General features: G+C 38.3%; 1 protein-coding gene across 1 annotated transcript in view; it reads left to right on the top strand.

Annotated features, from left to right (window-relative positions):
• arap2 (ArfGAP with RhoGAP domain, ankyrin repeat and PH domain 2) overlaps positions 1–16,556 on the top strand; it is a 468,505-nt gene that overhangs the window by 295,774 nt on the left and 156,175 nt on the right. Inside the window, exon 17 of the mRNA XM_028801993.2 lies at positions 10,251–10,353. Coding sequence (XP_028657826.1) covers positions 10,251–10,353 — 103 coding nt within the window. The remainder of the gene's footprint in view (positions 1–10,250; positions 10,354–16,556) is intronic.

The raw sequence follows: 16,556 nt of genomic DNA on the forward strand, positions 1-16,556 counted from the left end.
TTATTTTTCTACATAATCGCCATTTCGGTCGATGCATTTTTGTAGACGCTGTGGTAGTTTTAGAATGCCCATGTCATACCAGCTCGCCGCCATTTCCTTCAGGAAGCGTTGAGCCTCATCTTTCACCTCTTCGTCGGAGCAGAATCGCCTTCCGGACAAATGTTCTTTCAACTTAGGGAACAGGTGGTAGTCACTGGGTGCCAAGTCTGGACTATAGGGTGGGTGGATGATGAAGTTCCAACCGCCGATCTTTACGCATGTTTTCCTCAACCTTCGCGACTGTCTCGTCGGAAATTGACGGTCTCCTGCGCAAACTTCGCACTTGGCAGTAGCGTTCAACGGGAGCTCCATTTTCAAGGGCTGCCAAACCAAGATTGAGCATCCCAGCGAAGCCGCACATGCTTGTTTGGGAGTGGAGGAAGCACCAATCACAACAGTGTGGCCAACAGCTGTACGAACAGTTTCTCTACGTCCCCACCGCTTTGGAGACCTTACTTTTGAGATTGCTCTCGTATGTCTTTGATAAAGGACCTTGTCTGTTTCCATATTCTTGTACATTTACGTTATGTTTCACATTTTTCTTGTCCTGATCAATAGAAATGGTCTTGATGATGCAATTACTTATAAGCAATACATAAAGGAAGCTTCAGAAATATTTAGTAAATAGCAAAAATTGTGTTTAGTAGGTGAACTTTATTTTCTTTCCCATTAAGTTTCCTTCTGTGTGTTTTCATGAACTTTAAAATAGATTGTTATTTCAAAAAACTTACAGTTTTGAAAAATGCAATAAGTACAATTTTCACATTGCACTGTGGACTGCCAATGATTATGTTTGCTTTAAATGGGGAAAGTTACTGTCTAATAGATTCCCTTTTCACTGTATGGTGACTTTGACATATGGACTGATCCCAAGTTAGGTTCTAGGTGGAGACAAGCCTTTATACAGAGACTCTAATTATATCTTGCGCTCCGGTTGTATATCTTAAGAATGTAAAAATAGAGCCTGTTCTTAAAAAGAAAAACTGGAAGTTAGAATTAAAGGAGGCCTTTGGGGAAAGTGGATGCAAACACTTATCAGCTTGCCTACTGTACAGGCAGTTGGCTAATTTAAAAATAGATTTTTTTATTACAGAAAAATACAGGAAATTAATTGATTTGTGTAAACCAATCCTGTTGCTCTTCTAAGAAACAAGCATTAAAAATCAAACATTTCTGCTGTTTTTCCAAAAAATGGTTGGATGGGAGTTGGGGCCAAATATTGACCATTGTTAACACATCATTTGTTCAACATTCAGTGGGTGCTTAATACAAATGTTAATGGATGTGTGTTTCTTCTTTGCTTTTATATTTTGACTTTGGCCATTATTGTACATACATCTGGAATTTGAATTTGTTGGCAACAAGGTATAATGTAATCTAAACCACAATGTTGTCAGTTTAACCTCCGCTTCACTGTATGACCCTAGGAAAGTCATGTAAACAACAACAACATTTATTTATATAGCACATTTTCATACAAACAATGTAGCTCAAAGTGCTTTACATGATGATGAAAGAGAAAAAAGACAAAATAAATAATTAAAATTAGGGAACACTAATTAACATAGAATAAAAGTAAGGTTTGATGGCTAGGGAGGACAGAAAAAACAAAAAATAACTCTAGACGGCTGGAGAAAAAAATTAAATCTGCAAGGGTTCTGAGGCCAGGAGACCGTCCAGCTCCCTCTAGGCATTCTACGTAACATAAATGACCTCAATCAGTCCTCATTGTATTCAGGGTTCTCATGGAAGAATTTGATGATGATGGTCATGTGGACTTCTGGCCTTTAATCCATCAATGTAAGGACATCACGGTGCTTTGATTAGGTAGTGGTGGTGTAGATCGCCACCACAGAAAACCGGAAAAAGAACAGAAGAGAAAGTGGGGGTTAGTACGGATTTTGTAGCCACCATGAATAATAATGATAATTAATTGAATATACAGAGCATCAGAATTTAACTGAGATGAAGCTATGAGAAAGCAATGTTAAAGTAATGTGTTTTCAGCAGTGTTTTAAAGTGTTCCACTGTATTAGCCTGGCGAATTCCTATTGGCAAGCTATTCCAGATTTTAGGTGCATAACAGTAGATGGCCGCCTCACCACTTCTTTTAAGTTTAGCTCTTGGAATTCTAAATAGACACTCATTTGAAAATCTAAGGTTACAATTTGGAGTGTAAGGTGTAAGACATTCCGAAATATAAGATGGAGCAAGATTATTTAAGGCTTTGTAAACCATAAGCAGTATTTTAAAGTAAATTCTAAATGACACAGGTAACCAGTGTAGTGACATCAAAACTTAGGTGATGTTCTCGGATTTTCGTTTTTGAGTTAAGATTCTAGCAGCTGCATTCTGCACTAGTTGCAATCGATTGATGTCTTTTTTGGGTAGTCCTGAGAAGAGTGCATTACAGTAGTCTAGCCGACTGAAAACAAAAGCATGAACTAATTTTTCAGCATCTTGCAATGTTATAAGAGGTCTAACTTTTGCTATATTTCTTAACACTAGAATTACCAGAGCCTACAAAAAAACTCGTAGATCCGTCCCACCTTAAATCGCTTCGCACCTCTCCATCAGCGTCTTTTGTCCTGTAAATGTGTCGATAAGCAGCAAGCAGCCTGCTATCACATCCCCCACCACCGCACAGTTTTCTCAGCTCAAGTCTGTTTACCTGCGTGTCAGTTGCTTAGAGTTGTATAGAGTGAGAAGTCAAACAAAATGAGACCTTTTATAAATACTATATCGTTATTTGGAACACATGCATTTCATGTGTGTTCTGTGTCTACAACAATCTATGTACAGTAAACACATCATTAAAACAGAAATGTTTTTCATGTTTTAGTAATAATTGACAAAATGTAGACATGAAGTGTATAATGTGTTAAGTCTGAATTCCAAATATCAAATAAGCACTTTCACAAAAGATACAAATATAACAACAAGTGCGTTTCTATTCAAGAATATAGCTGCAGAAAAAGAACCTACGTTAGGGTGCGACATTGACACGCTTTTGCTATGGCCACTTCGGTGGCGCAATGGTATCAACTGTTGACTGGTAATCAAAACTTCACGGGTTCGACCCCAGATGAGTCCGTTTTGAGAAGTGAGCGACTCTTATTCTTACTATTTTAGAATAAAAACATACATTTGATTTCAGTCTGTAACAGCCGGTATAAATGTATGATACTTGTAAAGGTTAGCTTTGTTTTTTTTTAATTCAGTTTTATTCTCTCAGTCGCGTTCACGATCCCCCACCCCCCATCTGACACTGCTGTTTTCACATAAAAACGCGCTATAACAGAGGTGAACTCAGATCATGATGACGGTTGTACATCTGAGCAAGAATGCACGTTGCACTTTTGCCATGGCTGTACTTTGTATATGTACACGGGAAGCTCTGCAGTCTACTTGTGACTTTATGCTGTAGGAAGTAAATAAATAAAGGTAAATAAGTAAATAACATTTGATCTGGCTCTTATATACAAAGTACAGCGACGGCAGCTTCCACCTGCAGCTATAGATTCTCCACTCTAGTGTTTAGATCTGGATGGTGCATGTGCCCAAAACATTAACATTTATATGTTACTAACATCTTGCCTGAAGAAGGGGCCTGAGTTGCCTCGAAAGTTTGCATATTGTAATCTTTTTAGTTAGCCAATAAAAGGTGTCATTTTGCTTGACTTTTCACTATGTTACTTACATAAAAGCAAGATCGAATGTTATTTACCTTAATTTATTTACTTACTACCTACAATGTAAAATCACAAGTAGACTGCAGAGCTTCCTGTGTTTGATCGACACGGGTATGCTCAAAAAATGCGTGTAATGCCATGAAAAGTGCCTTTTGACACTTTAGTACGCGAGCAATGGTACGAGAATGCAGTTAAACTTTTTTTTTTGGGTACATACACCACCCAGATCTAAACACTAGCGTGGAGAGTCGCTTGCGTACTGAAGAGTCTATAGCTGCAGGTGGAAACTGCCGTCGTTGTACTTTGTATATAAGAGCCAGATTGAATTTTATTCACTTATTTACCTTTATTTATTTACTTACTTCCTACAGCACAAAGTCACAAGTAGACTGCAGAGCTTCCCATGTACATATGCAAAGTACAGCGATGGCAAAAGTGCGAAGTGCATTCTTGCTCCAATGTAGAACCGTCGTCATGATCTGAGTTCACCTCTGTTATAGCGCATCTTTTTTGTGTCAGATGTCAGATTGGGGGGGGGGGGGGGGATTTGGGGGTTGGGATCGTGAACGCAACTGAGAGAATAAAACTGAATAAATAAAAAAAACAAAGCTAACCTTTACAAGTATCATACATTTACACCGGCTGTTACAGACTGAAATCAAATGTATGTTTTTATTCTAAAATAGTAAGAATAAGAGCAGCTCACTTCTCAAAACTGACTCATCTGGGGTCAAACCCGTGAAGTTTTGATTACCAGTCAACAGTTGATACCGTTGCGCCACCGAAGCAGTCATAGCAAAAGCGTGTCAATGTCACACCCTAACGCGGGTTCTTTTTCTGCAGTTATATTCTTGAATAGAAATGCACTTGTTCTGTTATATTTCTACCTTTTGTGAAAGTGTTTTTTTGATATTTGGAATTCAGGCTTAACACATTATACACTTCATGTCTACATTTTGTCAATTATTACTAAAACATGAAAAACATTTCTGTTTTAACAATGTGTTTACTGTACATAGATTGTTGTAGACACGGAACACACATGAAATGCATGTGTTCCAAATAACGATACAGTATTTATAAAGGGTGTCATTTTGCTTAACTTCTCACTCTATATAACTCTAAGCAACTGACACACAGGTAAACAGACTTGAGCTGAGAAAACTGTGCGGCGGTGGGGGATGTGATAACAGGCTGCTTGCTGCTTATCTACACATTTACAGGACAAAAGACGCTGATGGAGAGGTGCGAAGCGATTTAAGGTGGGATGGATCTACGAGTTTATTCGTTGGCTCTGGTAATTCTAGTGTTATGTGAAAAAATGTTGTCCTAGTAATCTGATTAATATGTGATTTAAAATTCAGGTCAGAGTCGATAGTTACCCCTAAATTCTTTACCTCCGTCTTGACTTTTAATCCTAATGCACCAAGTTTATTTCTAATAACCTCATTATATCAATTATTGCCAATCACTATAATTTCTGTTTTCTCTTTATTTAGTTTAAGAATATTACTACTCATCCATTCAGAAACACAAGTAAGACACTGTGTCAATGAATCAACAGATTCGGGGTCGTCAGGCACTTTTGATAAATACAGCTGTGTGTCATTGGCATAGCTGTGGTAGCTCACATTATGCCCCAAGATAACGGAAGCATGTAAATCGAAAAAAGCAGCGGACCCAGGATAGAGCCTTGTGGAACACCATATAGAATATCATTTGTCTTTGAAATATAATTACCACAACTAACAAAGAATTTTCTATCTGCCAGGTAGGATTCAAACCAATTTAAGACACTGCCAGAGAGGCCCACCCATTGACTAAACCTGCCTATCCCCCAGTTATGTACAATATGCTATATATCTTTAACACAGCTACACTTATACTATACTGTATGGTTCTACTTGTAAACTGCTTTGACATGAAAAATATAAAAGTATATATAAAATTTATAAAATTGCTTCTGATAGCAATGCTAATTCTCCATTGAAGAATTAAAAAACTGGAGAATATTGTTTGCTTTTTGGCTATTGCATTTGAATTATATAAAAAAGCATTCATAGGTACTTAAAATTTAGCACACACATAAGGCTATTCACAGCTCCCCAAAGCCTGAATTACAATGGCTTGCTGTGCACGTATTGCAAAATTAATTAAATATGCCGTCCAATTTTTACGTTAAGGAAAAACAGACTTTTTAGGATACTGTATATTTTGGAGCACTTCTTGATATACACGGAAAATTGCTACCAGATATACAGGGCTAGATTCACAAAATAGAAGGTTGAATGTCTAAGCAGTTCACTGCTGTAACTGAGATAGGAAAATCCAAACTTACCATTTCTTTCAGGCAAGCGAACGCTGGTGCTAGTGGCTACCACTGCTCTGCTAGAGACTTGGTTTAGTTTTTATTTTATTAGTTAAGTTTATTTAATGAATCTGCCATCTCTCATATAGCTGACAGTATTTGTTATACTGTGTTGTTATCTGCCAGAGTTTTGTTTTCTTGGTTTTTAAGATACCTGAAATATCCAGTGTTTATCTGGTTGCTGACAACCTGCTATCTCCTGCTGGAAACTTTCCACAATGCAGATTAACAGAGTGCTTCTTTTGAGCACGTTTACCTGGATTATTAACACTAGAATTACCAGAGCCAATGAAAAAACTCGTAAATCCGGCCCACCTTAAATCCCTTTGCACCTCTCCGTCAGCGTCTTTTGTCTTGTAAATGTGTCGATAAGCCCAAGCATCCTGCAATACCACCCCCCACCGCCTCAGAACAGGCAAGAAGTTCTCCCAGTTCCTGCCTTGATTGATTATCTGGGAGTGAGCTACCCAGAATTGTAAGGGGAAATAATTTGATGTGTGTTTTGTGTCTACAAGTACTATGGGGTTTAGAGCTTTCAGCCAAGTGGCCCCTTGTCTTTGCAACTCTCTCTCACAAAACATCAGTAACATTGACTTTCTTCCTGCCTTAAAACACATCTCTTTAAGCTTGCTTATTTTGTTTGATAAAAATTTGATATATTTAATTTTAATGTTGTATTAACACTGGTTTTATTGTAAATGTAATTTATTATTTATTTGTATTGTGATTATTGTTATTAGTGTGTTTTGTAAGTTGTCCTTGAGTAACTTTAAATGTGTCTATAAATAAAATAAATAAATAAAAACTTATGGTGCAGAGATTTTTGTAATGAAAAAACAGAATTATTAACATTTTATTGTATATAGTGTAAATAATTTCTCTGAAAAAATGACCAAATTAAAGGGTTGAAGAAACAACTAGGTTTTACCTTACAGTACTTCTTATCTAGAAAGCAGGTGAGGATAAATGGGACAAATACATCTAGCAATGTAGAATAGTTGTCCTGACCACCTCCTTAGGTATAGCTGTTGTTGTTTTTCTCTCTTCATACATTTCGTTGTACACTGCAGACACGTGAAGTCTTAATGTTGCATTGCATTTTTGAAAATTGTATAAGCGCTTGAGTTTGTATTAAAGGCATTAATACACTCCTGCATCTCATCTAATTAAGGTTTGGTTATAGCCATACAAAATACATGATACCAAGATATACCATCTGTCTGTCTATCTCTCACTTTCACTCTGTGCCCTTATTTGACGAAGCATAGTACGAGTATTACTCTTCTGAGTCAGGATGGTTGATTATGTTTGGGGAGGCCTTCAAGGATAGAAAGTTCTAAAGAAAGAAATTCACAGTGTCTTAGTGTGGAGAAGTTTGTTTTAAAAGGCAAGAGAATGGAAAACTGTTTAGTGTTGTGCTTTCATTCTTTCCATTTTACCTAGTAAATGCTCTTCATGTGAAAAATAAGTCCAAACTATTCCTAGGGAGACAAAAAAAATAAATTGAAGGACGTGTTTTAGGACAATGAGATTCTAGTAAAAATTAGGGATATTTCAGTAAAAGAAAACCTAAAATTTTAATTAAAGAATATTTTATCATTTTCTTGCAATGTTCTGAAAGATCTGTACAATGATAGGCAGCGTTATTAACAATGGATTCACTTGGAAAATACAATGATTTATTGTTTCTTGTTTGTTTGTGTCTCATACAAGCAGTGGCATTGTATAAAGTGATCAGAACATAAAAAAATAAAATAAAAAAATACCATTATTTTTCTGAAGAGCACAATAAATGGAACACCAACACTATGAACAAACAAATGATAATAATAAGTTAGCTTTAAATTTGTTAAACCAAACCCTAAACAATATTCTTCTGATAAATTGCAATAGTGCATTTATTTATTTCTTTACTCATGTATCCTACACTAAAAGTTAAATCATCTTATTATGTATTTTAATCAATTCTTGTTTGTCATGGTGCTAGAGAGCATAATGGTTATAAATACAAGTATAAATTTCACCATGCTCTGTAGATGTACTAGTAATAGTAGAGGTGAGTTTCAAAATATGTAAACCTACAGAACTATTGCATGTAAATGAGCAGTGTGAATAAAGACAACATCTATCCAAACTGAAAATCCTGTTGTAAACTTTAATACTGTGTGTGGCTTTAAAAATAAATCAGCACTGGAATGATAATTTTAAATTGTAATCACAATTGTGACTATTGCAGGATGTGAACACACAGTAAGATCAAAATACTGTATAACATGGATATTTTCAAACATAAGTTGAACATCACTAATCCTGCTGCCTGTAATCCAGTACCACCACTAATTCAGACATAATTTCTTGAATCTGTTAGGATGATTTCTTTGTGTTTTACACACAAGGCTATATTAATAAGTATATATGCATGGTAAAATCAGTTGCATTTTAATACTTTTCTGTTGTAGCAAACCCTCTACTGTCATCATGTACACAAACCTAAATGAATATGCTTATTGGTGTGTAAAATAATGAGAATTAAACAATAAAATAGGTCCCAAGTTGGATATACTTGGCTCAATAACAGGATGAAGTGCTGGTGCATATTGATGACACTGGTGGCTATCAAAAGTAATAGTGTTGCTGCAGTCATCTAGTCATGCATCATGTTGAGTAGGTGTTAGCAGTGTCCTCATAAATGTTCAAGTCGGAATTTGAAAACCTACTGTAAACAGTATTACTAACATTGATAGTGGCAGAGGGAGATAGGTACATGGAATAAGTCTGGGTTTGGCAGCTTTGCAACTGTGGATGCAGCACAGTTTTTCTCAGTACTATCAGATACATGTGAACAACCATGCCCTCCACAGGTGATATACCAATTTGGTAGATTTGTATTATGCACAATGAATCAATTGCCATGCTATTAGTAGAAGATGCTATACTCTTAGCTTTCAAAACTAGACTAAATCATTCTTAATATAATGAAATTTTGTAATCATGCCCCTAAATGTATACTTGCTGTAATAAGCTAATTGAAAAGCTTCATGTCATATATTTTATTTTACTCTACTTCAGCTTCTCTATAGCCCATTACTTCCATGGACTTTTACCATTTATAGGGAATGTAATATATAACATACAAACAGGCTATCCAAACTGAAAATGAAATGTTTAGTTTTTAGCCTTTCTAAGTTTTCACTGCATGTGTTCAATCAATCATTTCTTATCATATGTGGCAGACAGCTGTGGCCCTTTCCTGGCCAGGACATCTCTCTGATGGAAGGACCGGAGGGGACAGCATTTGCGAGGCATTTGGCATGCTAGAGGGCAGCCCTACTGGGCAGCTGTGGCACCATGGATTCCCACTGGGCTCACTGGCAGTTGGAGTTTGGTGTAGCCCTGTTGGGTTCCATGGGGGATGCCAGGGGGAGCTGCAGAGCCTTATCTTGAACTTCCATCACACCTGGGAGTGATTCCAGGTAATGCTAATAAACCACCTGGAGCACTTCCAGGAGCAATATTAAAGGGGTTGCCTCCCTCCATTCAGAGAGCCAGAGTCGGGAGGAGGTGGATGAAACTTGCTGGGAGATGAGTGGAGGTGGAAGAGAAAAGGAAAAGAAAAGAAAAGGACTGTGCTATTTATTTGGTGCTTGGTTGTGTTGTGCTGTGCTGTAGGGAGCAAAGTAAAAGCAAAGCCCACGTGAATAAAACATGTGTACTGGGCTTGAACTTGTGTCTGGCTGTCTGTGTCGGGTAGGGTGGCTGGTACACCCCCTGGTCGTCCATACATATTAAACTTGTAGTTGTGAATGAAAAATACGGAAAAGGAAAGGGTTTAACTCTGTTTTCATTATGTTTAGACCCAAGAAGAACCCAATTTAAGTAATGGACCAATACACATAATTTTATTTCATGTCTAATGTTATTAATGTTTCGTATATTACCTTTTTAAATTACTTCTGTAATTTCCAGTAGGTTGATAATCCTGCAGTCATTAAGGAAATAAGTCAAAGTGTATTCAATGTGCAGTTTTTCTTTTGTATAAGATTTTTGATTTTTTTAGAAATAAAAATATTTGATTTTGTAAACAGTAACAGGATACATTTTGCATCTTTACATTCTAGTTTTCATTGAATTTGTTTTCCTTGTTGTTCTAGGGCTGTCTTTACCTTTGAGATATATCTGCAGTCTGAAAGAGTCTTTCTGTTTGGAGCAGAAACTGTACAATCTCAGCATGACTGGGCGTGGGCAATAAACAAGGTAATGTCAATTACATAACCTGCACATATGAATAGGTAAAATTGTTAAAGCTGTTTCACTGGAAAAAGGTTAATGTAATGTACATAATCATAATCATAAAATCAAGAAACTTATTTTGCTTTCACTGTTCTGCTGTTAGATTGGCAATGATAAATTATGCCATTATTTGTCTGAGGTACTTATGGTTTGCATTTTATGTATTGTGTGCCTTGAGTTCAATGCAAATACTTTCTTGGTAACTAGAAACCTGCCGGCAAGTTTGACTAAGGTTGTGAAGTTTAGGACAATATCCCTCATTAATTTACATTAAATAAACATAACTTAGAGTTATAAACCATACAAATCTACCATATGCATTTTAAAATGAAGAGACACACTCTTTAATGTAGATTTTGACCATATTCTTTTTGATTTAATTTTTGCAGAGGTTTAAGCCCTGTATTATTGTAATGCTGGTACAGTAGTTAGCATTGTGACTTCATAATTTCAAGTACAGTGTTCAATTCTCAGCTTAGTCACTGCCCATCTGGGCTTTGAAATCACAGTGATCTGTTTTATTTAACATATATACTGTATATGCCCATTTTCTGGATGAAATGCTTTTTGCTTTTTAATGTTTCAATTTCATGAGTGAATTTTTGGTTAATAACTTTGAGAACTGCCAAGTTATGCCAATTTTGTAACATGTGGACTGTGTCTGTTGGTGATATGGTATAACTCTTATCAATATTGCTAGGGAAATTTACCCAAAATATATAATAGTGGTGGCACAGTGGTAGCGCTGCTGTGGGTTTCCTCTCACAGACCAAAGACTGTTAGGTTAGGTGCATTGGCGATCCTAAGTTGTCCCTAGTGTGTGCTTGGTGTATGGGTGTGTGTGTCTGCCCTGCGGTGGGCTGGCGCCCTGCCCAAGGGTTTGTTCCTGCCTTGCGCCCTGTGTTGGCTGGGATTGGCTATAGCAGACCCCCGCGACCCTGTGTTAGGATATACCGGGTTGGATAATGGATGGATGGTTGAATATATCATAGCCCATGCTGTAGAGTTTATGTTCACAAAACCTTTAAATAATTAACACCAAGACTATGTACTATTAAAAAATATCTTTAAAGGAATGTTACTGTATGCCACAGACTTTGCTCTGTGCCACAAGTAAGCATGTCAATGGACTCTTCTTATTATCACCCAAATCTGTCACCTCATAAGACACTGAATTTTCTTTATTCAGCCTCTGTTAAACTGATCTTCACTATACTTAATTTATCAAAAGGAGCTTTCCTAACTTGAATAACATTCTCCAACACCTTTCAAATATTTGCAGTACAAATGAGAGACATAATATCCTCAATCTCAGTATGTCCTAGGTTTCCCTTGGATCTCCAGATCTTGAGTCATCCCTGATAGAGATCCCATTTTCATTAGATTTCCCAAACCACTTCACCTGTCTACCCATAATTCTGAGGAGAAATTTGACTACTGTGTAGGCCTTCTGTGTTATTCAGTTTCTCATCATGTAATGGAGGGTGAGCCCATCTGTGCAAAAATATCATAATGGTGTATTACATCCACAGAGGATATGGATAGACATCTTCCAGTAAATAAAGAGTTTTGTGATTTAGTGCCTGCCTTACTTCCACCTTATGGTACCATACTGCAGTCATGACTGTTATCCGTTTTAGCCTCTTTGTTCATGAATGAAACTGGAAAGTACTTGTACTACTCCTTATCTGAGAGGAAACCACTGTTTTCAGGAAGAAATTCCTGACCATAGATTTGAAGGTCATAACTAACTTATCAAAAGTGTCATGTTCAGCTGTAAACTGCTCAAGTATACATCAGATATCATAGTCATTTGAGGCAGAGTGGAAACATCCTCAAAATGTTGCAAAAATGTGATTTCCTGGTTTGTAGGATGGGTACTTTCTGACTTTGGTCTGTGCCTTTATATCTGGCCCTTGAAAAAACATTAACACAGATAAGACAAAAAATAATTTGACTTCTGCCTCCTCTTTAAGTGGATTTTATTTAATGGCAAGTGTGCACTGTGATGATACGGGTTCTGCTCCATGCTCCTGCTTCTCCTCTCGAACCCAACACCGTTGATAATGTAACTGGATGAACTGGTCAATGAGAACAATAAACGAAGCAAGGGGAAAGGTGCAGAAATGCTTTTATTACAACAAAGCAAAGTATCCAAATAAAAGTGCAGTGCATCAAAATGCCAACAAATAATCCATACAAAAAAAAAAGGTAAAATCCAAACGTTTAAAACAAGGCTAAAATGAGATTAAAATCTTGTAGCAAACATTGGGGTCACACCAGCCAAGCCCAGCTCCTTCCCAGTCTCTCCAGCGCACCACAGACATGCTCAGCGGGAGAGACTTCAGCCACTGTGGTCCTCACACTACCGCCCCCCATCTTGGCTGCATCCGTCGGCATCTACCAGACCGCTTGGGGTCGGTTGTCCTCCCGTCTTCTTTCTCGCACTCGTAGTCATCCCTCAGATCCCTAGGGTGGACTCCTCCACAATCGTACCCACTCTCCCATTAAGTGGGCACGATCCGTCCCTTGAGTGCCAATCCTTCACTCCATCAGGGACCCCTGACCACACTTACCTCTTTTTTATTGCTGGCTGGCTCGTCCGTTTCCTTTCACCCCCAATGCTGCTCTTGCTCTCTAAGCCTTTTTCCTTTCAGTTTCTTTCCTTACTGTTCCCTTCCTCTTTATGCTGGCCCATTCTTATACTTCTTGTAGTAATTCTCCGTAGTTTCACCAAATACCACATGTTCACAATTCTTTGTTATTAGCACAGCTGCACAATTCTTGTACTGATGGGCCTTCTCAGTTAGCCTAATGACCCCCCCTTCTTACACTGAATTGAATGCTTCTTTTCTAGCTTGCCATTGGTGTTTACAAGTAGGCCGTAGGTTTGCTTCTATGAAAATGACCAATTTATGGTTACATTTTTAGATTAGATTAGATAAACTGTATTGATCCCATTGGGAAATTTAAATGCATACAACAGCAGAAACATGAAAAACAGAACATAGACTCACAGAACAGATAATTCATCCAATCAATCAATCAATCATTAAACTTAATAAGTACATCTGGGTGGAAGCACTGAACTGTCTGATAGCAGTGGGCACCAACTGCTACAGTCTGCAGTAGAATCCTTTCTCAAATGGCTGCTCCTTCTAAACTTTCAGAGAATTTTCTCATTACATATTTGCAACTTTTAGTTCTGCCTAGGTCTCTGTCTGTTTTAGCTAACTTACTGATTGTCCACCTTTGACTGAAGGTGTACTCATGAGCAGCCTTGTGTTCGAAAATGGTATTTGTTGTGAAAATACCTAGCACAAAAATCCAGAAGAACATTTTTATTTATATTGTGATCAAGCAATCTGGTCCTCTCAACCACACCCCTCCAGGTATTTCTATCATTTCTCACAGGAGCATTGACACTTCCCAGTATCACAACAGAGTGATAAGATGGCTTACATTAAAACTTAGAACATACTGTATCCACAAAGTTGAATATTCTTAAATAATCACACTATCAGATGTATTCACTAAGGCATTATCAGTGTTTTTTTCTGTACGTCCTGAAATCATAGTTAGATAATCCTCCTCTACTAATATAAACTATAATGCACCATCCTTGGTGTTTTTGAGTAATCTAATCACCTTTCTGGAAACTGTTCTGTGGAAAAACTGCACAGCAGATTCACATTTTATCCAAAACTTTGATTACCATTGTGCACTTTACTAGATTGAATGTTATTCGCCTATTTACCTTTATTTATTTACTTACTTCCTACAGCGTAAAGTCACAAGTAGAGCGCAGAGCTTCCCATGTACACATACAAAGTACACCGATGGCAAAAGTGCATTCTTGCTCCGATGTAAAACAGTCGTCATGATCTGAGTTCACCTCTGTTATAGCGCGTCTTTATGTGAAAACAGCAGTGTCAAATGCAGGGGGGGTTGGGTGGGATCGTGAACGCGATTGAGAGAATAAAACTAAATAAAAAAAAAAAACAAAGCTAACCTTTACAAGTATCATAAATTACAGACTGGAATCAAATGTATGTTTTTATTCTAAAATAGTAAGAATACGAGCAGCTCACTTCTCAAAACGGACTCGTCCGGGATCGAACCCATGAAGTTTTGATTGCCAGTCAACAGTTGATACCATTGCGCCACCGAAGCGGTCGTAGCAAGTGCATGTCAATGTAGCACCCTAACGCGGGTTCTTTTTCTGCAGTTATATTTTTGAATAAAAGTGCACTTGTTCTGTTATATTTGTACCTTTTCTGAAAGTGTTTCTTTGATATTTGGACTTCAGGCTTCACACATTATACACTTCATGTCTACATTTTGTCAATTATTACTAAAACTTGAAAAACATTTCTGTTTTAACAATGTGTTTACTTGGATCGTTATAGACACGGAACACACATGAAATGCAAGTGCTCCAAATAACGATATAGTATTTATAAAAGGTGTCATTTTGCTTGACTTCTCACTCTATACAACTCTAAGCAACTGACACGCAGGTAAACAGACTTGAGCTGAGAAAACTGTGTGGCAGTGGAGGATGTGATAGCAGGCTGCTGGCTGCTTGCTGTTTATCGACACATTTACAGGACAAAAGACGCTGATGGAGAGGTGCGAAGCGATTTAACGTGAGATGGATCTACGAGTTTTTTCGTAGGCTCTGGTAACTCTAGTGTTAAGTAGCAGAGGGGGTTGTTAATCAGTTTCAGCTGCTTTGATGTTAATGAAATTAACAACAGGTGCACTAGAGGGGCAACAATAAGACGGCTCTCAAAACAGGAATAGTTTTAACTGGTGGAGGCCACTGACGTTTTTTCCTCCTTATCTTTTTTCATTAGTTTTGCATTTGACTACAGTCAGTGTCATCACTGGTAGCATGAAGCGATACCTGGAGGTTGCACAGGTAGTCCAGCTTCTCCACGATGGCACATCAATATGTACCATTGCCAGAAGGTTTGCTGTGTCTGCCAGCACAGTCTCAAGGGTTTGGAGGAGATTCCAAGAGACAGGCAGTTACTCTAGGAGAGCTGGACAGGGCTGCAGAAAGTCCTTAACCCATCAGCAGGACCAGTATCTGTTCCTTTGGGCAAGGAGGAATAGGATGAACACTGCCAGAGCCCTACAAAATGACCTCCAGCAGGGCACTGGTGTGAATGTCTCTGACCAAACAATCAGAAACAGATTTCATTACGGTGGCCTGAGGGCCCAATGTCCTCTAGTGGGCCCTGTGCTCACTGCCCAGCACCATGAACCTCAATTGACATTTGCCATAGAATACCAGAATTGGCAGGTCAACCACTGGCGCCCTGTGCTTTTCACAGATGAGAGCAGGTTCACCCTGAGCACATGTGACAGATGTGAAAGGGTCTGGAGAAGCCATGGAGAACGTTATGCTGCCTGTAACATTGAACAACATGACCAGTTTGATGGTGGGTCAGTGATGGTCTGGGAGGCATATCCATGGAGGGACGCACAGACCTCTACAGGCTAGACAACGGCACCTTGATTGCCATTAGGTATCGGGATGAAAACTTTGGACCCATTGTCAGACCCTATGCTGGTGCAGTGGGTCCTGGGTTCCTCATGTGGCGAGAGTATGCAGGCAGTTCCTGGAGGATGAAGGAATTGATACCACTGACTGGCCCCCATGCTCGCCTAACCTAAATCCAATAGAACTCATCTGGGACATTATGTTTCGTTTCATCTAACGCCGCCAGGTTGCACCTCACACTGTCCAGGAGCTCAGTGATGCCCTGGTCCAGGATCTGGGGGGGGATCCCCCAGGACACCATCTGTCGTCTCATTAGGAGCATACCCAGACGTTGTCAGGCATGTATATAAGCATGTTGGGGCCATATAAACTACTGAGTACGATTTTGAGTTGCTGCAATAAAATTTCGGCAAAATGAACTAGCCTGCCACATTATTTTTTCAATTTGATTTTCGGGGTGTTTTTGAATTCAGCCCCTCTGTAGGTTGATAATTTTCATATGTATAGGTAATAAAAGGAGCACACAACATGTGTTTCATCCTTATTGGTGCTTACTATGTGTACACACCTTTGCATCCCCTTATGGGGATCGAACCTCGGATATCAGTGCCTAAGGAACAGCCTCAGTCATTGCGCCACAGTGGCTGATTCGCTT

The sequence above is a fragment of the Erpetoichthys calabaricus genome, chromosome 5 (assembly GCF_900747795.2).
Source record: "Erpetoichthys calabaricus chromosome 5, fErpCal1.3, whole genome shotgun sequence".
Taxonomy (NCBI): domain Eukaryota; kingdom Metazoa; phylum Chordata; class Cladistia; order Polypteriformes; family Polypteridae; genus Erpetoichthys; species Erpetoichthys calabaricus.